Source organism: Telopea speciosissima, chromosome 1, assembly GCF_018873765.1.
Source record: "Telopea speciosissima isolate NSW1024214 ecotype Mountain lineage chromosome 1, Tspe_v1, whole genome shotgun sequence".
Classification (NCBI taxonomy): domain Eukaryota; kingdom Viridiplantae; phylum Streptophyta; class Magnoliopsida; order Proteales; family Proteaceae; genus Telopea; species Telopea speciosissima.
The window spans coordinates 25,640,682-25,664,167 of record NC_057916.1 but is presented as its reverse complement, the minus strand read 5'-3'; the positions used below and the strand labels follow the sequence as shown (position 1 = coordinate 25,664,167).

The following is a 23,486-nucleotide window of genomic DNA, read 5'->3' as shown; positions in this document are numbered from 1 at the left end:
ATGGTTTAGCGGTTTGTTGTGTTATGCGGTCCTGTTTTTCAGGATCCGATGCTTTATTTTGTTGTTTCAATCATTGTTTTGGAGTGCACTTCAAGTTGATAGGTTGTAGCCCTTAAGTTAGGGAATGAAACCGCTTTATCTGCTTATGCGGTTTTTGATGCCTTCACTTAACCTTAAGTAACTGTAGCACTATACTTTCAATGCTTTTGAGATTGAATCGAATCAATCTCGAAAACATTGTTATCAATTGGTTTCGTTCGATCTAATCCAACAATCACCCCCTCCGAAGCTCAACAAGACTGAACTTCTGAAAGATAGAAAGCTCCTGAAACAAGTTTTCCCACCTCCAAGACAAAAAAAACTATTCTGAAATAGATACAAAAAATGAGAAACTTCCTCTGACGAAAAGGATGGGTGTTGGGTGTGGAAGCTCAATGAGAATAGGATAGCATGGACTTGTTCGTCTATTTTATTCTTAGGTAGGGAGTCAAGAGATGGGACTAAGTGAACGTCTATACATTGCTAGGAAAGGCAATTCGTTCGAAACATAAGGATCCAACAGACTACATTAAAAATCCATTTTTTTTTTTTTTAATCTTCCTAAAGATTGTTGGAAGAATTTTTTTGGTTGTGTGAACTAGGGGTGAAATAGGGTCGGGTTTTTTAAAATCCTAGCCCAACATTGAGTCTTCTTAGCTCAACCCAAGCCCAACCCAGCCTTGATTGACCCTGATCGGGCTGGGTTGGGTTGGGTTGGCCTTGATTGACATGTGATTGGATATTGGTTTGTTTCATACTCAATTGACTATTAGACTTTTCTTAAGATTAAAAACTTAACTCAAGCTTAAAATTTTAAATATTTTTGTTTAATAGATAATTAGCCTTTTTTTTGTAAGTCAATAGATATTTTGATACTAAAGAAAATTTGTAAAATGTAATCAATAAATTGTAAAGCATAACTTAACACATGGTTGGGCTGAGCTGGGTTTAGCCCAAACCCTCAACCCTAGCCCAGCCCGACCCTAGCCCCGGGCCTAAAAATTTTAACCCTAAATCACCCTTAGGGTTGAAAAATCTAACCCAGGTTTGTTTGGGCTGAGGGCGGTCTCGGGCCGATAGGGCCAAGCTTACACCCCTACTGTGAATGGATATCCATAAAAAAAATGCATATTTTACTCAATATTTATATTTATAAATGGTAAAAAAAAAAATCTAACTTTTAATGAAAAATAGAGATAAAATTGACTGAGGCTAATACCATATCAATATCTTGATACCGACCTCAATCCTTAGACGGATCAATGAATGTACAAGACCCTGTGTTTGGGCTCAGGGAGAGCACACCGCATGGGCCCAAATAACATTCTTTCTCCCATACAAAATTATCACAGAAATATCTAAAAAAAAGGAAGAAAATCCCTTGGGCATACTTTGGTCTTCAAAATAGGAATTACCTCACTGAGCAAGTGAGAGCACGTCCAAACCTCATTCACTTGATACCCCACTCGATCTGCTGCTTTTGAGTTCCATTGACAACAACTTGGCTTCTATTGCAATTTGACTTACTCTAATTTCATAATTAACTTCCATAAAAATAAATTGTCCTTTTGCATAATGTCCAACCAACTTCACATTGAGCTTGGAAGAGAAAAGTTAAAAAATTTAAGAGTCCACAATGTACAATTACATACAACTTTGGAAGGTATTGGACAACTGAACCCTCTCTTCATTATAGTACTTCCCCTACCCCCCCCTCCCCAACAAACAGTTTTGCATGTTTGTTTTTTTTTTTGGCATACTTGGGAGGACTTCTCTCATAAGATTTAACGTGTTTGGCAAAATTAATTTGATTTGTTTTTTGGTAAATTACACGTCACCCCCTGATTTTCAAGGGAAACTCAAATCATCTTTTGATTTTTGAAAATATTCATCCATCCCCCTCTATAGTAACAACGTTAATCTGCTATTAGTTATTGGTGTGAAAGAACTATTTTACCCTTGTACTAAAACATTAGAATTAAATTTATAATACTATCCTTCAAAATCTATGTTTGGATGTCAAGGGTAGTTTAGGGATTTAAACTTATTAAACTGGTTGACATCATTGCTTAACAACATAAAACTAACGGTAGAGACTAATTTGTCATATTGGGGTTTAATACAGGGGGTGATTTGAGTTTTGTTTGAAAATTAGGGGGGTGATGTGTAATTTACCCTTTTTTTTTTATAAGTTTTACATTATTAAAAAAGGATTGAGTTTCCTTTCAACCGTGGAATAGAAAAATCTTGGAAAAATTACATGATTAGCTACTTTTGGATTTTCATTTACAAAACTGTCTATTATGTTTGAGTTAACAAAAATAGACAAAAACAAGTTTAATTTTACAAAACTAGACAAAACAGTGACTCTTCTTCCTTCCTTGGTAGTTCCCCTCTGAAAAAATCTTTTTTTTTTCCCTCTATTACTTGGGACAGCAGAGAATGGTGGTGGCTGGGACAAGGGTAGGATTGCAAGGAATGGAGGATGCTTGGGCGAGAAGGCAATGACATGGGTAAAAATGTATAAAAAAGTGAGTGTGGGAGGGAAAGACACTATTTTGTCCAGTTTTGTAAACCTTAATTTGTTTTTGTCTATTTTTGTTAACTCAAATATAGGGTGGACAGTTTTGTAAATGAAAACCCAAAAGTTACTAATCATGTAATTTTCCCAAAAATCTTTCTCCACCAATGATGTTTGTGATTGAACTGTTAGGTCCTCTTTACACTCCAAGCACAATTGAAGTTGAAAATACTTCTCCTTAATCCAATGCAATGGCACCGATGTGAGTGACTGTGGAGGAGATTCTCTCTACACCCACCTTGTAGGGAAACCCTTTTTTTTCTTTCGATAAGGACTTTGTAGAGAAGCTCAATTCTTGAAAAAACTAGCTTTAAAATTCAGAGAAAGGCTCCTTATTTTTTTAGTAGGAACAAAAGCTCCCTTGGAACATCCACTAAGAAGAATGAACTCCACAAATTTATCATCTTCATTATTGTAAGGTCTCAAACATAATCATATTATTTAGACATCCCAAAATGGGTTGGAGCACATAGGGAACCAATACAATAGGGGAGGGGCGAAGTAAATAATGGTTTTTTGAACAAATGATTGGGTGGTTAGGTCACCTTCTAATATTACAATTAGGTGTGATTGATATGCATTTTCCTCAAACCCCCCCCCCCCCCTCAAAAATAAAAAAGAAAAAAAAGAAAGAAGATATGCATTCTTACAATAGATTTTGAATCTAGAACATATTTTGAAATCTGATTTATATTTTCTTATTTTAGAGTGTATTTTAGACTTAGAATCTATTCCGAGAATGCATACCAAGCACAATCTCAGATTAATGTTTTCTTTCTCTTTCCATCCAAACGTTAGGATCGGCTCCAAATTTACCCCCTTTCAATACCATGCATAGTGGGACCAACACTGTGTAACAAAACTTTTGCATCTAGTTTTTCAGGAAGGGGGATCTTTGCCAAGTTGCATGGCCCCTACACTAGTGAGAATGGGGTGGGGTGTAAGACGGACATTTTGCAAGGTCCTATCTATGTCTGGAGGCGTTTACCAAAAAAACAACAAAAACTATGTCCGGAGGCAGACTATATGTAGCCTGGCAGCAATCTTTTTACCATTTTTTCACTAAAGTCAGTCACCCATTCATTACATTGGAGGACACAATTGTTACTCAGATGGCTCATTGTATATTTTTCCGTGTTACCAAAACACGTCCGTGGGATGCACGAAACTGGTCGGTCGGAAATCGGAATGCACGATTGCACGAGTTGTGTTAATCACTATCAGACTGGCCTGGGCTGGCCCAACGATCCTTGTCCTGGACCAAGTGTTTTCTTTATTGTCAAGCGGACCAGGTGGTTCTTTTTTTGGTGAAAAGTGGACCAGGTGGTTCGATTACGTACTGGGAGAAGAAGTTCGCAAGGCCAAACTCAAATATCCTCTTTCGTTTTGTTCATCAAAAAAAATATCCTTTGCGTTTCCTTTTTTATTGACAAAGGCTCGATAGTGGCTTTGCTGGTTAGACTAATTAAACTACAGAGACCTTTCCTCTTCCTGAGTTCCTGATCATAGATCTCTGTTTCTGCAACCCCTTCCTTTACCGCAACTTTGGCGTTCAAAAATGGTGATGTCAATTGAAGGTAACTATTGCTATTACGTTTTTTTTTCTCAAATAACTTTAATCTTGATGCCTTCTCAAGTTTTCATAGGCTCTCTCCGAGTATCTTACCTTCGATTTTCCTCGGCCTGCAATTTCTTTTTTTCTTAGGCCGTCCTTGACCTGCAATTCCCAATATTCACATATAACACGTCCATATCATTGACTTGGTTGTAAAATCTCGTCCTGCTTTGTGCTTATTGGTGAAGATGGTTGAATTTCCAAACAAAAGAATTTGTTTGATATTTTATTTTCATATCTATAATTTGTTGCACTCTGTTATATGAATTTGGAGCTTGAGATATTTGGGGTTTCATGTGCTTTTGGAGAGTTAGAGGTGGGGCATCTGGGAGTTGGGTTTCTGTCGTTTTGGTTTCACAGTTTGGAGAGAGCATGGAAATATAAAAAAGTTTTGAAAGAGAGGCCGATAGGCTGGGATTTACAATGGTTCTGGAATCCTGGAACCGGCATAGCATTGATTAGCATTGATTTTTGTTTTTGTGATGAGAATTCCATTTCTTTAGGGTTTCTCATTCATTTACTTGGCTTTTAGAGGGGAGGGGGTTTGAAAATCTAAATGCCCATAGAAGCATCAAATCAATCATAGCTTCAAGTCAGAAAAAACTAAACTTTATGAAGTTTATAAAGACTCAAAATCAACCTTCCGAATTCCCCCCTCTCCCACTTTCTCTTGGTTTAGGATTGGAGTATGCATTGAAGGAGGTTTCCATAATAGCATGGTTGAAGGAGACTAGGTGACCATTGAGGCTTGGGTGTCATCTAATAAAGAGGGCCCTGGAGTTTCTCCCATGTGTTGAGATACATAAAACATCTGGCTTCAGAGGTGAACTATTCGTCAGCTAGAAGCCTAGGTTGGCAAATGAGGTGGCAGATCAATTATTTAATCAAGGAGTGGTTAGACTGTGTTGCATTTCTTAGAATTCCTTTCCTTTGCTAGATTAGGGGTTTTTGTGTATTTTCATGTAATTGCTGGTCATGTGATTGTGGTTGGCCTGTCTTGGGCCTTGTACTATTTCTTTATATCTTCACTATAATTTCTATTGTTATCTGCAAAAAAGGGTAGAACTGAAGAAGCTTAACCCAACATAGAAATGAAAGGACTTGGACCCAAATGATGATTTTAGGGGAAAAAGAAAAATCCTGCATGCTCCTCTACTCCTTTTCAGATTGATGGAGTTCACTGAACAACCTAACCCTTTAGGCTAATTTGTTGAAATTTTGAGAAATTATTTTGTAGCTCTCATCATTTCCTGCATCAAAGCTGCCCAAGCAAAAGTGACATGGGTTGATGGACCAACTCTTGACTGGGGAATTCTTGAAGCAGGATATGGTTTCATAAGCTAGCTAGGTTGTCATTTTGTCCTTTTCGTTTGTTTATTGCTCAGTTGGGTCAATGTTTTTCAGACCAAGTTCACTGTCATATTTATTGCTTTGCATACTCTTGATCTGGACCTGGCATATATTTGCTTAGCTTGTTCTAGATATGCATATTTTGCTGTTGAAGTATTGTTATAGTACTTTGTTAGTTCCTGTCCTGTATGTTTTTCATTTTCCATTAACTTGGTTTATATCATACAATTAAGTTGATTTAATGAATCTTAAAGCCATTTAATTTTAGCATTCAGTCATAAACCTATCTATTGATAAGTCTGGTTTACCCATTTGGAGATTCAGCAATTGGGAATAAAGATTAATATAAAACAATTTTTGTAAACAGTTTTGTTTTGGCTATTTTGAGGTATCTACCATAGGCTGCTGAATTTTGTGACCCTCTCATGATGTTTGATACTAACTAAGTGTTGTTGATGCATGGTGTGTCGGTGGTGTTGGGGTTGCGAAATTGTCCTGGTTCTATGCAGTGTAAGTTCGAAAACTAGTACTTTTTTTGTTCATGAAAGCTTTTTTATAAACATATTGACTTTCTGTTTCTTTTCTTCCTTTTTGCAGGCTCGCTGGGCTTGCATTTATGTTTTCAGCTAGCATTTTACTGCAAATCCTGGTATGTTTTCATAATCAGACTGTATAGAGAATTGTAATGATTTATCTTTTTTTTTGACCAGCAACATCAATGGTCATTTATTCATTAGCAACATACGTGTGTAGCTTTGTCCATGTTTATTTATCTGAACCTTCACAAAAAAGTAAAATCCCAAAACTTGTAGTTGCAAAAATTCCCTGTGAACATACGTATTCCCCCATTGCAAAGTCAATCTTCAAGGAAGGAAAACCAATTTGAAGCAAAGGAAATCATAGTAAAAACGCCAAACTTGGAACAACTAAAATTTCCTGTTAACATATGTATTCCCCCATTGCAAAGTCAATCTTCAAGGAAGGAAAACCAATTGGAAGCAAGGGACTTCCTAGAAACACCAAAAAACTCTTCAGTTGATTGTGCCCAATCAACATTTGAAAGCCAATATCAGTACAAATCGGTGGTAATATCTCAGATGGTCTTCAAAAGTCCTCCTAGTCCTCTCTTTCCCTTAAACACCCAACACTGCATAGGTACACCGATTCCGCAACACCAACCCCTTCTTCCCAAAAGGACTTCTCGGCCAATGTAGGAACGCATGCTTCACATCCCTTGATCAGGACCAACTGATTCCAAAGATACCCAAGTAGTAGTACTACTTTTCAGCAACAATGCAATTCAAGAACATGTGTGTCAAACTAAACATCTTTGGTAACGGCCATGGTTGTCAAGGTGGCAAGGCGACCTAAGGCGGTAGAGGGGTGCTTAGACGACAAGGCGCCCAAGTGTTATTTTTTATTTTCCATCTTTTCTAACATTATTTAGTATGCTACAGTATGTACCTTATATCGTCAAAAATCAACATTAAGCCACCTCATAAAAAATCAATATTAAGCAACATCAAGTTATCAAAAATCAACATTAAGTCACATTAAGTAATCAAAATCAATATTAAGCCACATAAAGTCATCAAAAGTCAAAATAGAACTAGAAGACAGCAGAACTGAAGAAGCTAGCTATTGGAAGTTTGAAACAATCAAAACATACATTTGGTTTATACTTTTCTTAGAAAATATGATCTTATCAATAAGTAATTAAATTGCTCTCGATTTAGAGAAATGTTATTGTTCTCTAAGAAGTTTGACTGATCAAATGATTTTATTTTTACATGACTTTTTGTATTAGGTAGAACATAAAACCAGCTTTCCAACAAGCCCAAGGTTGCTTAAATCTAATTTATATTGAAGGAGTTATGTCCCGATCAAACCTTATTTGGTGTGCGTGATTACTGTCAAAATCGCTCTAAATGATTTTTTTTTTTTAAAATATCAAAATTCACCTACTGCCAAAATTAAGATTTATGGAGGTTTTAGATTTGAGAAAAAACTCAACATTAGAAAGTTGAAAAGTTCACCTACCGCCAAAATTCCAGTTTTTGTTCTTGAATTGGGGGGTTGATTTTTATCCTTTTGGAATTTTATTTTTTAATTATTTTTATTGGATTCAAATAGGGGGGTATTTGCTTATTTATGAATAATATCTTAAGTAAATGTTTCATTTACTTAAATGATATTTGACATAAATAAGTGCCAGAACCTGGTCCAATACCAATTAAACCAGTGCAAGGCGTCCTACACTATGGCGGCAGTTGCCTATGCCCCTACAGATCCGCTTGGACGCCTAGGCGGCGCCTTGACAACTATGGTAACTGCCGATCCCTTGAGTTTAAGTTGTCCAAAGTAGGTGCTTGATCCAAAGCCCCCACCCAAGCAAACATATCTATTCTGTAGTTTTTCCGGGGGGTTGGGGTGGGGGGGGGGTGTTGAGTTTTCCAAATCCTCCTACCTTGTACCAAGACTATTTCTTCCTCCTTGGGTCAGCTTGTGGCCAGCACCCTATAATAGGCAGATATGGGACAGACTCCCCCACCCCTCCTCCCCAAACTTTTTTGTTCTATTCCTCAGTTCATAACTATATAAGTGAGCCAGCAATGAGTGAACCTCCTCAAATTCGTCTCAAACAGCTGCCTCTTAAATTTGGGGGGGGGGGGGGGGGGGTTCAAACCAAGGTACTAAAACTCGGGTCTTGGTACCAACTCGACTCTTGGAAAAACCGAGATGAGTCGAGATCTCGCCGAGTTGGTGTATTTTTTTTTTCTTCAACTCGAAGCCTCAACTTTGGGTCAACCCGAGATTTGGACCCGAGATATGTCGAGTTTTGTCCAATCAGGTAAGGTATTTAAGTGGTAGGTGGGTTAAAATAATGGGTCGAAACCGAGATCCAACCGAGATCCGAGATCTCGTCGCCGAGATATTGCACTTTTGAGACTCATAGGCAGTCTCGTCTTGGCTTTTCCAAAAACCGAGAAACTCGGCAAGATCTCGGCGAGTTCTCGAACTATGGTTCAAACCAGCTTTACATCTACCACTAAAACAATCTGTCATGGTGGCTTCTTTCTCCCTTGCCACACTATGCAGTTGAGGGCTGCGGTACCTCAACCTCCCCCTTAGCCATCTTACTTCCCAAAGCTTGCCCTGCCCCCCCCCCCCCTCCCCCCTCCCCTCCCCTCCCCTCCCCACCCCACCTTGTATTTAATGTCTACACTCCACACCTCATGAGCCCCCTAACCACCCTTGAATCCCATCAACCAAATTCCCCTCCATATTTAGCAGCAATAACCTCCCTCCAAGGGGATGTGGTTTCCACACTAAACATACCCAGCTGTTTCCCATGCAAAGCTGTATTCATTTTAGGCATGACTTAATCCCTACATTCCCCCCTCCCCTCTCCCCCCGGCCCCCCCCCCCCAAAAAAAAAAAAAAAAAAAAAACTTTTCCCTTAAAAAATATTTCCATTTATTCAACTGATACCTCTTTTCTTCATGTTGGCATTCACACCTTTCCATAAGAAGTCTCATCATTTTTCTATCTTCTTGCAAACAGAGATGGGTGCCAATAATATAGACATCATGTACGTTCTGGATGCTTGATTGAGCACTGGAGAATAATCCTGCCACCTTTGATAGATATATTCTTTTCCACCCAGCTAGTCTTTTCTCCATCTTGTCCAGACTAGGATTCCAAACAGCTGTACCTTGGGCTTGCACCAATATGAATTCTTGTGTAATTGAAAGGAATTTGATAAGATCCGAACTTTTTATCTCCCTGCTTACCACTTCTCCCTACACTTCACCAACCCCTATAACGACAGATTTGGACTAGTTTATACTCTCGATCCTGTAATTTATTTAAAAACCAGCAGGATCCCCCCACCCCCCCCCACCAAAAAAAAAAAAAAAAAAATGCTGCTCCTGCTCCACATGTGGCCCTGTGAACGTGTAGATTTTCAAATTTGAAAGTTCCAAGCTAGGTATAATTTGGTGCGCATGCCCTCCTAATGAGGTTCCATTTTTGGTTTTCACCACACATGACAAACCGATAGGGTTATCTTTTATCCCACAATGTTTTCTTCTATCATTTTATCAGAAATGATAATGAGGTTTTGTTCATGAGAGACAAGCTTCTACATTATCATTGTATGGCGAGCCTTTTACAAAAATATAAAAGACTACAGATATTCAGTCACAAGGGGTGGAATTCATAAAACAGTACCACACTTGTTGGGAAGTTGTGAACTACACAAAGAGATGATTGGTGTCTTCTTCTCTTTTCCACATAAGATTCATCTATAAGACAAATGTACACCTTGAGTTTGGCGATTCTCCAGGTTAGCAACTTTTCCAAAGCCAAGACCCATACAGGGGCCTCTACCTTTGCTTTATGGATTGAGCTTTCCCCATATTGTGGGTTTTTTTTTTGGGGGGGGGGGGGGTGGAGAGGGGAAACTATTATCTTTGGAAAACTGTAGTGCAAGTTGCAATAAGTTTCTTAGTTCTTTATATGATGTTATAAGGTTTCAGATAATGATCAGACTGATACTTATTAATAACAAAAAATTGACAAGACTCAGAAATTGGTGAGCGTACACATTCCAACCTCTTGTACCCCAAGAGGTGGCAATTTAATGAGTTTTGACAGCAAAAATTGTTACTTCTTCGTAAACATCATTGCCATGTCCTGGTGGGATATACCATATGTACACATCTGGATTTAGTTTTGAACTGATAACTCAATAATGAAAACTAGCTAGCCTTATCTTCACTAATTGGGTTTGGCTAATTTGGCTAAGTGGTTCCTGTTTGACCATTGTACTTAATAATACTGAAACATTGAAAAAATTGAGGATCCATGCTAAAAGGGTTGGCTAATATCTTTAATGCTGGTTGCAAAGTTGAAGCATCCACCCTCCTTACTTTATTTGAGCTTGTTACCAGCTGTGCAAAAAAATTGCTGGACTTACTGTTATAGTAACTCCTGAGCTATTGTTTACAAGTTGCTTCCTCCCCCCACCACCCAAAAATAAAATAATATAAGATGAATAATATGTTGTTCAGCAACGAGAGTGGTGATAAATCCTGCAAATAGGGACGAGAATGTATTTTAGGAAATACTCAAGAGGAGGACGACTACACAATGGGAAAGTCACCCGAATACACCAGCTCTATTACCTATGATGATAGTCAGCTTCTCAGGAGAATGATCTCTTCCAAGAAATGTACAAAAACCAAGCACTCTAAATTAGGTGTGAATACCTCAAAGATCCTCTTACAGTTGAACACAGCTTGACAGCTGTATGGTATCTTTTAAAAACATTGGATGATGATTGATGAACAAATTTTATTGTAATAACAGAAACAACAGGAAAATACAATCCAAAGGAAGGTCTACAAGTATAGCTAATTTGATACAAAGAAATGACTAATTGGTATATCTACCACTCCCAAGGCTGGGATTGTCCCTATACATCTGTGATCCCTTGAGATCTAAGCCTCCATCAGATTGAGATTTTTCTGGATTAAATGAGAGGCCTGCCCTGCCTAGTTGTTCATATCTCCAGTGTCACTCTCCTTGATTCATTCATTTAATGATCAATGCTGATTCTCTCCCTATCTTGAAGTGAGTCCATTCTAGAGTGGTGGCAGCCTGCAATGGGACTACTTTTCATCTATAAAGGTCCCTCTCTTTTCCATTAACTTTGCTTGATAGAGAAATTTTAATATTTCCTCCAAGCCTAGGTTTTTTTTTTGTGGGGGGGGGGGGGTTTGTTCAAGAAGATAAATATGTTTCCCCAAGGAATGAATGATCTTGTAGAACAAGCAATTGACATTAGAGAGAAACTTGAAGATTTTAGAATTCCACCAAGATGTGAAGAAAAGAAATCACATTATTCATGTTGAAACTTAAAAATACATTTTCCAAGAAGGGGTTGAGGTGGAGAGGGGAGCATAGAAAAATAGTCAATTCAAAGTGGGTCCCATATGGGACTTCCTAAGTCATGGAACACACAGTATATGATGGTTGGATTGGTTGGGCCATGCAACCTTTTATTTTTGAGTTACTTGTACTTTTGTTTACTCTGGGTCCTTGGGGGGCATTTTTAGTATTTTGGGTTTAAGTTTTTTGGCTTGGGTCAGTTTATTGGGTGTAATCGATTTTGTTGTTACGTAGACCTTTTGATGCAGAAGCCGAAACCATGATTAATTTGGCTGTTCTTTGATTTTTCGTTGGAGCCTTTTTATTTGTTTGTTCTTTTAGCCTAGGGTTAAAACAGTCTTTTTCATGGTTTATCTTCTTAGTTCCCCTCCACGATTTTAGAGGGATTAGTATTTTATTTTATTTGTTTTAGTTGTTTACACTTATACTCCTATTTAGAGTATAAGTCTATTCTGTGTTTTATAATTAGGATTCAGATTAGGAATCCCAACTCCTAATCTGATTAGGAATCCCAACTCCTAATCTGATTAGGATTGCTTTAGATTGATTATTTGTAAGGCCTTTAGGCCCCCCTTTATTATTATTATAAATAGTAGAATCGTGGGAGGCTCCCCCACCTATTATGTTTGAAATTTTGTTTCTTCTTGCTGCTGCCGCCATGACTGCTGCTGCTTCTCTGTCTTGTGTGTCATATCAAGACCCCTTGTGAGTACTATCAAGGGCTAGGGCTGGAGTAATCTGGCGACTCCTTGCATCTTGCAGATCGGGAGGTTCGTCTTCTTCTTCCTTCAAGTTCTTCAAGGTTGCTGCTGCTGAAATTCTGCAATTCCAGTAAGAGTTACAATTTCCTGCAACTTTATCATCTCTTCTTCTTACTTCCATCTAACCTAATCGACTTCCCCAAACCCTAGCTTCATCTACATTCATCACAGCCCTATTCCCTCATCAGATTACACTCAAAACCTAACCACAGGTCCATCACAGTAACCCTCCCACTCGATCTCAGTTGCAGCCTCACCTATCCACTACAAACCCTAAATCCCTCCCTCAACATAAATACCCAGAAACCCTAAGATCTGCCTAGACCTAACCAACCATCAAAACCCCACCAAAGTCCAGCCGAACCACCCCCTCCCTGCTAGGAAAACTCGACCTAAAGCCCAGCCCCTAAATCTGCTCCTAAACCCTAGTTTCAGCTTAGATCCTAAATCTGAAAACCCAAAACCCTAACCCTAATATTTCTGAATTTCTATTTCTTATTCAAACCTCATTAAAACCTATTCTAATAGACTACTAAAATTCTGCAGACCATTACCCAATAAAACCCTAACTCAATCTCCCATTCCTAACCCTAATTTTGCCCTAGTTACCCTAAACTGCCCATTCGGCCAACCCTAAAACAGAACCTGGTCCTAAGTGAGATTTATTTCACCTAGGCTACATTACCTTTCAATTTTAGTTATGTTCTTATCTTGGGTTGTCTTTATTGTTATTTTTTCCCCCAAGACTAAATGGAGTCCAATCACTGCCGTCGTCAACTTTATCCAGCCAATGTTAGGAGATCAAAGCCTACCACCCTTCCATGATTTTGTTGTTGTTTGAATAGTGTAGTTATTATTTCAGTGAAACCAATAAAATCAGATTGCTGAAGTATCGAGAATGGTTGTGAGGGGAATCTCGATTAGGGTATTCTCATATCCTGATCGAGATTCTCTCTACTTGCTGTTTCCTTTTCTGTTATGATTTATTGGTGATTCCTAGTTAGGTTGTGTTTATGATTGGATCCTAATACAATTAGGAGTCCCCCATTGTAATTCAAAATAAAAATAAAGGTCGTGGGGAGGGACTGGAGATTAAGACAATCGTCTCTCTCAGTCCCTATTCCTCTTCTCCATCTCTTCTCTTCTTCACTCTCTGTTCTGGTTCTTCTTAATTGTTTGATCTGCTACATGGTATCAGAGCTATACTCTTAGACTGGAAGTGACTAGCGGTTCTGGTTTGAGGGTCTTCTGAAGCTTTTCTCTTCAAGGGGTGCAGCACCCACTGCTGCATATTGTTATGGATTAAACCCAGATGAAGTTTTCGATTGAAAACTAGGTTTTCCTTTACAACTACTACATACCTGAGTTTTGAGATCGATAGGAGATTGTGGAGTTGCAGCTGCTGGTCGTTATTTGAAGATTTCTTCTCCATCTAACCCTGATCCAATCTGTGGATCCCTTTTACTGTTGAAGACTGCAGCATCAACCTATCTCTTCTTTAAAGTTTCTCTCTATTACTTCCTGCGGTAACCTATTCAGGTGATTTTTATCTCCAATTGATCCATTAAGGTGGTGAAATCTGATTTCTCATCCAGATACATCCTTCGGTTCATCTACTCTATTGTTTTGTTTTGGGTTTTCAAAACCCCAGTTGCTGCTACTACCGTTTGATCTGCTACACAGGTTGATTTGGGAAAGTTTTGACCATAATCAATATTGTCAAAGCGTCACCTAGGCATCCTGCCCCCGTTTTTTCAATGGGTGCCTTGGTCTCCCAGGCGATTCCTAGGCACCTTGTTGGTGTCACCTTAATTTTTGACCCCCTCAACCGCCTTGGTCACTTAGCGCTTTGACAACTATTACCATAATACTGGCACGATTTTAATTTGTCATGACCAACTATTGGGTTGTTTACCTGAGTTAATACCCATAGGTTGCTTATCTCTCCCCAGTTGTGAGGCTTTGCACTTTCCGTTTTTACCTTTTCCCTTTGTAATCAAAACGGAGCAAAAGTTATGCTTTCTTTTACTATTTATTTGAGGGAAGAAAAAACACCACCCGGTCACGCCAGACACGACGCCCTTGCATCGTGACATAGGGGCGCGCTAAATGACTGCCACACCCCTGTTCATTTCCGGGGTTCCAAAGAAAACACATGGGATCAAAAGCTATGGTTTATTTTTGTTAAGCCGGTAAGATCTGTTCAGTAAGACGTAATGATGTAAATTACCTAAATGGGCTTAATTTATTGGAAAAAAGCTTTGGGTTTGATTATATATGTGTTGGGCCTTTGATCCCATGTGTTATCTTTGTAATGGGCCACTTTAATGGGACTATAATATGTGTAGAAGCTAGGCAAAGGGGATTAGTTAGTTAAGTGTCCTTATTTCTTTATTTTTAATTGTTTTAAGTGTTTTAGTAAGGATAAATTAGGAATCTATGTGTCCAGCCCTGTTTTGAGTCAGTTTCTTGGTTACTTTATGGTATCTTATTATTTAAGGATTGGGTTAGGCCTTTCCTTTTTAGTATAGGAGCCTGTTTTTGAGTCTTCTATATAAGTTTGTAAGGGGGTCCAGCATTGTACACTGATTATGATTAATGAAAAGCTATTGCTGCTCTTCTCTTCCTTGCGTGAAGAATTCCCTTGTGTTTGATCCATCCAGCCACCTTGCGGTGTGAAGCCTGGGGTGTTTTCTTTTATTTTCTTCTTCTTCCTCCATTTTCTCTCCATTAACAAGTAAGTACTGTTCTGAAATTTTCTGCAATTCCTTATCTGATTTGGCATTCATATGCAAGACTGTTTTTGCATGAATTTGAGTTGGGAGAATTTAGACATTAGAGTACCTTCAGATTTTGGGAATCTGTTCTTCACTGTTCTAGAGAGATTCAATTAGAACCTCCATCTGATCTGACATGCGAATCTGGAGATATACTGATATCCCTATTTTACCCTTAATCTCTTAAATGGAAGTCTGTCCTTTTAAATACTGATTCAATTTACTGGTTTCTCTAATATGATATTGCTGAGATTTATAGTATATAATCAGAATCAATTACTCTACATATTCCTCTCTTCTGAAATTCTATTTGAGTGGTGAAATTACTGTTCTAACCCTCTTAGCACTACTAGGATTGCCTCATATCTTCTGATCCAGCCCTTGGATCAGTCTTAGATTTTCAACGAGTGTTCTACCCTATGTTTACTCAACTCGATTTGATAATTAGCCCCATCTATCCATCTGATTTTTGTTATAGATTGTTAAACCGTGGGATGTGTTTGGTGTGTTCCACGATAGGGGGAGTCCTCTATTGTGGACTCTAGGATGTTATTTCTATAGTTATTTTGTTTCTTTTGTTTTCCTAGTTTAAGAAGATGCCTTACTTGGAGTTTGTTTTTCTTTTGTTCTTTCCTATTCCTAGTAGGAAAGCTTCCTTGTAATCTGGAAGTTATAAATAGAAATAGAGTAAATTACTCCCCCCTCCCCTCGATTATGCCTGAATGACAAACCCCTCCCCTGGGTTTTGAGTAATGACTCTCCCCTCTCTTGCATTCCCAAGATTCTAACAACCGTACCCATTCCGTTAAAAAGGACTGTTAAGTGATGACATCACCCAAAATATTTTCATTTAAACCCCAAAATACCCTTTTTTTTTGATATACCAATAATACCCCATAATAAAAATAGACAAAATCTCTTCTTCTTCTTCATTTTGTTCGAACATTCCAGTTGAAGTTTCCCTTTCGTTCGAACACTTCGGCAGAACCAGCGAAGATATTCTTCATTTCGTTCGACCACTCCAGCAATATCAGAGATTACGAATCTTATTTCTTTCGTTCAAACACTCCGGCAGAACTAGAGAACTTCAAGAAGTTCAGTTCTCCTCTTTTTCCTCTCGTTGAACACTCCGGCAGAACCAGAGAGCTGCTTCTTCGTTTCAGTCGAACACTCCGGCGCTATTCTTCTACCACCAAGTTGTTGAAGGTAAGGTGTTTCATCATCATATCCAGTCCATAAGAAGAAGCAGTTCAAACAAAGTTGGCAGCTCTGGTGCAAACACCCACTATAGGTGGGTTAAGTTTGAACCCGATTGGAATTGACCATGTGTAAAAGGATAAAGGTTTGAAAATTTATCTGAAGAAAAAAAATACAGACAAATGGAAATTCAAGGGGACATTAACTATGGTAAGAACAACAATAGTTGCCAGTGAAATAAACAATTGAGGATGCTTTGCCACCATTAAAATTGAATTGTTCTCAGACAATAAACACAAAATTCATTTTTTAAAGAAGGTGAATTATTTTCTGCAATTATATCCATAAGTTCTAATTCCCAATTGAACTGTAAACTATTAATGGTAAACCATACAACCTTAAGAAAATTTAATTCATCAAAACTTCTTGTAACCTATCAGGGATACAGTCTGCACTTTCTTCAGATTGAAGAGATTTAGCACAATGAGCTTCCCTTTCATTTCAGCAACAGTAGAGGTGCAATTAAAGTGTGTCCCACAGAAGATTGTGGAGACACTGTGCCCTGTGCCATGTGCCATGTGCACAGAAACGAGTGGCTGGCTAATGGCTAACGGGTATGAGCCAGAATGACGAATCGCTTTCTTAATACAGTTTTGTTTTATTTGAAAGAGAGAGAACAATGAGTTATTATTCATTAATCAGAGAAGCTGGATCATATCAATCTTCATTCTGAGTTTGTGAAAAGATTATGGATTTCCAATTAGGATAACTCCAAAGAGCAGAGGAATTGAACTACTGGAGTCCTGTGCATCATAGTTATCGTTTGCTACTCTGTTTGAACAGAAATGATAAAATCTTCTTCCCCAAAAAACCCACATTAAACCCACTTGTGATCATTCATAGAATCAAAACTGTGTGTGGAGAAGTAAGAGGTTTTTGAAAAATTCATCACAAATGGGGCAAATAGATATGAGAGCAGTTCAGAACTTCAAACCAGATCTCCTAAAGTTGGATAGAGACCAATCAAAGATGCAAATAAAAAATCAGAAATCTGATTTCAAGGAAATCCGCCAATTTGGCTCCCAATTAACTTCTCAAGAGTTTTTTTCTGAATCTTCAATAAACGATGAATCTAAGAGGTTATCTGAATCGGGTTTTGATCCATTTACTGTACTCAAACAATAGAAATGGTGGCCATGGCTTTAAATTCATTCTCCTAGAAAAATGAAGAGTTTACCGTAAATTTCTTACCTCCAGTATATGCATGGAATGGAAACTCTAATCGTCTGGCATTAATTTGTTGATTTTCTGGATCTGGGCTTCTAAAAGAAACGTTTTTGATAGTCATGGTGAGAAAGAGACGCACTCAAAATAGTCATAAACGTATCTTTTATCTGTTTTATCTGTCTTTGAGCAGGTGGATGTTGTGGAGTGCCATTTTCACCATAAATTTCCACTTTCCACTCATCTTTTTTGGTCCAAGCTGTGAGAGAATAACCGAGATGGGAGTTGGTTGCAGGTCCAAGCGGAGATGGAAGATGCACGTCCAAGCACTTGCAGGTTGTTGCGGCAATGGCTGTTTCAGCAGGTGGAAGATGCACTCTCCAGCTTCACTTTCTCGTTTCCACAGGTGGGAGACGATAGAGCAAGGAGAGAGAAGTTAGAATAGGGTTTTTAGAAAAACTGTAAAAGGGTAATATAGTCTTTTCCTATCACTTAACAACCTTTTTTAGCGGAATGAGTACAGTTGATAGAATCTTGGGAATGCAGGGGAGGGGAGAGTCATTATTCAAAACCCAGGGGAGGGGTTTGTCATTAGAGCATAATCGAGGGGAGGGGGGAGTAATTTACTCATAGAAATAAAGGGGGAAGCCTAGCTACCGATTGCTAGTCTTCTCTGCAGTCAATTTTGTTGTTCTTCTCTTCTTCTTTCTCTTTCTCTCTTGTATGGTTCTAATTAATAGATATTGGAATATTTGATTTCTCCTGAATCGAGTTAAATATATTCTCTATTATCGACTTCTGTTTTGGATTGCTTTGACTATTCGATTGCAGTCCTACATTACATAAACATGTCAAATACTGTTACTCAGGAGTTGATGCCTAGGTAACCCCTTCACATTAATGTTTTGTGAATGTTTCATCTCCAACTTAAAGGGCTTTGCACTCTATGCTATTCCTTGTATTATGATATCATTATGTTGGCATAATATCCCCCCAAAATAGTGTATATTTGGAGCAAAAGACTGTAAAGTTCTTTCCCTGTATCTTTTTGGAGACTACTTTTATCCCCATCTGTTCATTTTGCTTTCAATTCATGGACTTATTTACGTTTTGTGGCAGGCTTGTGCAATATACAACAACTGGTGGCCAATGTTAACAGGTAAGAGAGTGCCAGAAATCACTCAATTGGCCTTTGAGTATTTTTACCTTCCAGTAGAAAGGTTGACATAATCTTCATATTCCCTGCAGCTTTAATGTATGTTCTAGTGCCTATGCCATGTTTGTTCTTTGGAGGTGGCTCCACTCATTTCTTGACCAGTAGGGATGGTGGGGGGTAAGTCTCTTGTTTTACTTATTCTGAGTTATGAAAGTTATTTTCCCTCTGTTAATGTTTCATGCTATTAATTTACTGTATCTTTAAATTCTTTGTATTTTTTTGGGAATACTTGACATTCATGACGCTCATTCCATTTAGATTTATGATCTTGGCTTGTGATCATTGACCTCATTTCCTTTGTGAAGCATGTGTTGTATGCTATATATTTCAAAAGGAATGCCTTTTGGGACACAACACCTTCAACAAATGCTTTACTCATGCCCTTCAGTCTTTGAAGAATGGAAAGTACTGAAACATAATGGTTTTTGGAAGTACACTCTTTCTAACAGTTGGATATACCTTTGCACTTCTATATGGACAAGGAATAATTTAGATAGATAGTACCAGTTTGCTTCTTCCAGAAATGGCATTTATAGTTTTATGCCATCCATGAAGTTATTGGTTGTATTGAGCTATTACTGTAGTTCATTTTCTCAGGAACATTTACATACAAACAAAAAAGCCAACATGAGACCAAGCTGTGTTAGAGTCCCTCTGTTTCTGATCTTCTTAATAATTACCTAGGTAATTAGGAGACAAGTGTAGCATCCTCACACAAAACACTCTGAATCAGAAACCCGTTTGAAATATTATCCACTGTGATGTTGATTGTTGCTATCTGTTTTGCAGCTGGATAGATGCTGCAAAGTTCCTTACAGGGGCATCCGCTGTTGGGAGCATTGCCATTCCTGCAATCCTGAGGCACGCTAATTTGATAGAGACAGGTGCCATGTTCATAGAGTTCACTTCTTTCTTCATCCTCGTCTGTACTGTCTTGTGTTTTCACCGTGTTAGTCTTGAAGATGATTGGTGATTATCTACCTTATGCAAGAAAGCATACAACTACTGTGCGATCAATCGACTATACAAGATATTTCAAAGAAATTATTGTTCAGGAGATAGAAAATTTAGGCTCACCAATTTGCCATGTAAGCAGGATGTTACACCATGTTATGCCCCGGTAGGTATTCATTTGGCAAGCTGATTGCAACTATCGGGCTTAATGCTTATTACCCTGCAAGTGCACTATACATGTGTCTATATATGTGCTGATCATTTTTCTTTTGGTTTCATCCCTAACTTGACCCAATACACTTGAGCAATGGTATCCAAGTCAACAGACATTTTACTGAATCAGTATGTCTTATTCTTTACATTGCAGCTGCATTCAAGATACATATGGTTTGATATACTCGTGGTTGTGGGCATTTTTGAATACAGGGAATGGTAGAAAATATAGAAACAGCAGAGCAATGCCATCTTTTGGTTCCTACACTTACAGTAGGGCATGGCAAGGTTTTCCTAGATTGCTCTCATATTGGCCACATGGTGGCCCAAATTTTGTGGGCATTGGCAGGATCCCCTGCTCACATGACAAGTTTGACAAGATGACATAATAAGCAAGAAAACCCATTAAAAGGTGAGGCTTTTGGGGAAGGGATTGCCTGAAGATAAAAGGGGAAATTGCCAACACATTAAAAATAGGGGCAATTTCATAGATCTTTTAGATAAGAAAAAATATTACAAAACAAGTAGGTTTTATAAGAAATTTAAGTGTAAAACAAAGTCAAACCTACTTGTTTTTATTATTTTTTCTTATATAATTTTCCCTTAAAAATATCGGCTATGGAATTTGATGATTGGCAAATCCAGTTCATAACCTCTGTCCAATGATTAAACTGATATAAGCACCACCATCCAACACAGAACCCTAAAATAAGTACAATTTCATTATTTACTAATAAAATATACATTTAGACATGCAAGAGTTAACCATATGAAATAGTATTACGATAAGGCCTATTTACTAAAACAGCTAGCATTTACTTTAATTATAAATAAAATGGAAAAAGGCTCTCTGAGCTTAAGGCGTACATTGTGTCTCCTGACATGAATTACTATATTATTTTTTTTTTAATAAATAATAATTCAAAAATCAATGTGAAAGGGTCTAAAGAAGAGCATTTGATTATATATTTAAAAATTTGATACGTGATTAATCTAGACTATTTCTTTTCTAACCCAACGGTCTAACATTCTAACCACATCATTTGTCCATGTAACATAATGAGAGGACATACAGATACATCATTTGTCCATGTAACATAATGAGAGGACATACAGATACAGTAAACCCCTCCTACTTGGGCTTGCACCAAGCCCATGAGCAAATCTTTAAGTTTTTGCCAATTGTGCACAGAAACTTGGCTTTTGGGTTATTCTAAGGGAAGCAGTTTTCTGTACGGGAGTGTGGCCTACGCCAGCAGTCCCATGAGTCTATCTCTCTCCTTCTTAAAACAAGAGGGCAGAGGTGTCTTTTCACATGGGGAGGAGAGAAATAGACTCATGGGAGTCCTGGCGTAGGCCACACTCCTGGACAGAGAACTTTTTCCGTTATTCTAAATAACAAAGCCTATTGGTTTCAAAAAAGATGTTCAACTATGGTCCTGGATTCAAACTAGTATAGGGGTTGATGTTCTCTGTGCCACAGCGCAGCCTACGCCCAAACACATGAGCCTGCAATTCAGGGGGGCAGGGTGGTCATTTTGCCAATCACAACGCAGCCTGCACCCTGGCGCAGAGAACATTTGGCCTTCTTTTAAAACAATTATCTCCAGAACTGGGTATTATTTAATTAAAAAAAAAAAAAACATAAAATCGTTTATAGCACAATACAAAAAGGAGAATATTATTGAAATTTCGAATCAGAGATACCTAAGAATCTGAATACAAAAAAATTTAGAAACCAGTAAACACTCCCCAAAACACAAAAAAACTTACATTTACATTTGCTGCCATTTTAACTCAAATATAATCCCCAGGTGGTAGCTCAGTTAGAAAGACCCAACACCTCATAATTAAGAGGTCATGAATTCAAATTCACCTTGCCCCCTATCTATCCCAAAAAATAAAAAAATAAAAAAAATTCAATATTCAAAATTTCCAAAGCTATAGTACATTTTAATCCCGATTGAATAAGTTTTTAATTTCCACTAGTCCAACAGGGATTGAAGATCACCATCGAAAATCTCCCAACCGGTACTTTCACCAGTGGGAAGGGGATGAACATTATCTCGGCCACCTGAAGATGAACTGTCCTGTGATCTGCTTTACTCCAATTTTGTTGGGTTCTGATGATGAGATGTGGTCGCCATTTCCCCAATTCCACCGGTCGTCCCAACTCCAGAAGAAGCAGCTTGGTGTACATTATGCATTCCCATCTCGCTTGTCGTGACTCCTGAGGAGGAGGGCCTTCGATCGAATGCTCGCAAGCTCCCCGATCCTTTGTACACACGGCACAAACTATATTCGTGCCGTAACTGCAAAATTTGTTATTTATTTAATTAATGTCTCTCATCAATTCCAATTCTAAACAATGTAACAAGAAACCATACTAGTAATCAAGTAAAGTGAACTGGCAAAGTTAGTAACAATGGAGAGCTAGAGAACACTATATTTTTCTAGTGTACTTCGTCTACCCACAATTCGATTTGGAGTTGCACTATTTGAAGAAGAAGAGGCTTCATGACCTAAGATAGCTCGATACTCGTTCATCTTCCACTCAGTTTTACTTCCACTAGGAGCTTTTCCTTTGTAGAACACCATGGTTTTCTTCATTCCAATGATCCGATTCCCTGAAGAATAAGCGTAGCTTGGAGAACCTGTAGCTTTCCAGTATCCGGAACAGGTGGTTCGGCTTGTTCTTCCTACACGAGCTTCCCTCTCTTGTCTTGGCACGAAGAAGAACCATTGTTCTGGGTCTCCACGACACAGTTCTCCTGAAAACTCTGGAACCAACAAAAAACAGATTCAGAAAACTAAACAAGAAGATAACAAAGCTCTCCATCTCCTGATATATATATATATACTAACGTGGGAGGTGCCATGGATCCATCTCGTAAATGTCGAGAACGGGTATAACCCGGTCCAGGTCTGGTCTCGTTCCTTCTAGCTTGTTACGTAGATAAAAGGAAATCAGCTCTTCCTCCGTCGGGTAGAAACGAAAACATAGTGCCAAATTATTATCCATATTCTTTCTCTCTCTCTCCAGAGTCCAGATGTATATGTGTGTTTTGCAGCTTTAATTTAAACCTTAATGGGGGTGGGGGGTGGGGGGTGGGGGTGGGGGTGGGGGTGGCTTAAATGAAACTTCGAAATTTAAAGAGGATTGTGAAGTGAAGTAGGAGGAGATGGAATGGAATGTTAAGGGTACCAAGTACCAACAGCACAGCAGCAAAAAGGAAACAAAAACCGCGGACTAGCCGAGTGAGTGAAGGGGAGAAGGACATCTAACGTTTTGCGTAGAAACTTTCACGCGTTGCGACTGTGCGACCATAATTTCTTCTACTAAACTAAACCTTCAACCTAAATTCCCAAGATAGCCCTCTCTCCTGTTGAATCAGTCAACCTAATTTCGATGCAACATTTTTACCTTTTCATCCACCATCTCCCACCATTCATGCGTTACATCCGTATGCGGCCCCACTCCACTGTTACTTGAATTGGAATCTTCAAGGGGCTGTGATTGAATTGACTATGGAGTTGTGCAAGCACCGGGAAGAGTTAGAACGTGTGTTTTAACTTTTAAGGGTGTTAATTGGTCGGGTTGGAT

At 38.4% G+C, this 23,486-nt stretch overlaps 2 protein-coding genes across 3 annotated transcripts; one reads left to right on the top strand and one right to left on the bottom strand.

Moving 5' to 3' along the window:
- The first annotated feature begins 4,092 nt into the window (after nt 1-4,092).
- On the top strand, nt 4,093-19,733 carry LOC122648554 (vacuolar protein sorting-associated protein 55 homolog). 2 transcript variants are annotated; one of them, XM_043841766.1, is made up of 5 exons: nt 4,093-4,197; nt 6,183-6,234; nt 18,619-18,658; nt 18,748-18,832; nt 19,505-19,733. In XM_043841766.1, the coding sequence occupies exons 2-5, from the start codon at nt 6,202-6,204 to the stop codon at nt 19,686-19,688; spliced, it is 342 nt and encodes a 113-aa protein (XP_043697701.1). In that variant the 5' UTR covers nt 4,093-4,197; nt 6,183-6,201; the 3' UTR covers nt 19,689-19,733. The 2 variants fall into 2 exon arrangements, with proteins under 2 accessions (XP_043697701.1, XP_043697702.1); XM_043841767.1 differs by lacking the exon at nt 4,093-4,197 and adding an exon at nt 5,952-6,095.
- A 2,146-nt stretch (nt 19,734-21,879) lies between these two features.
- LOC122648553 (NAC domain-containing protein 90-like) lies at nt 21,880-22,954 on the bottom strand. Its single transcript, XM_043841765.1, has 3 exons — nt 22,748-22,954; nt 22,358-22,662; nt 21,880-22,194 (listed from the first exon to the last, which is right to left on the bottom strand). The coding sequence occupies exons 1-3, from the start codon at nt 22,902-22,904 to the stop codon at nt 21,985-21,987; spliced, it is 672 nt and encodes a 223-aa protein (XP_043697700.1). The 5' UTR covers nt 22,905-22,954; the 3' UTR covers nt 21,880-21,984.
- Nucleotides 22,955-23,486: the final 532 nt, after the last annotated feature.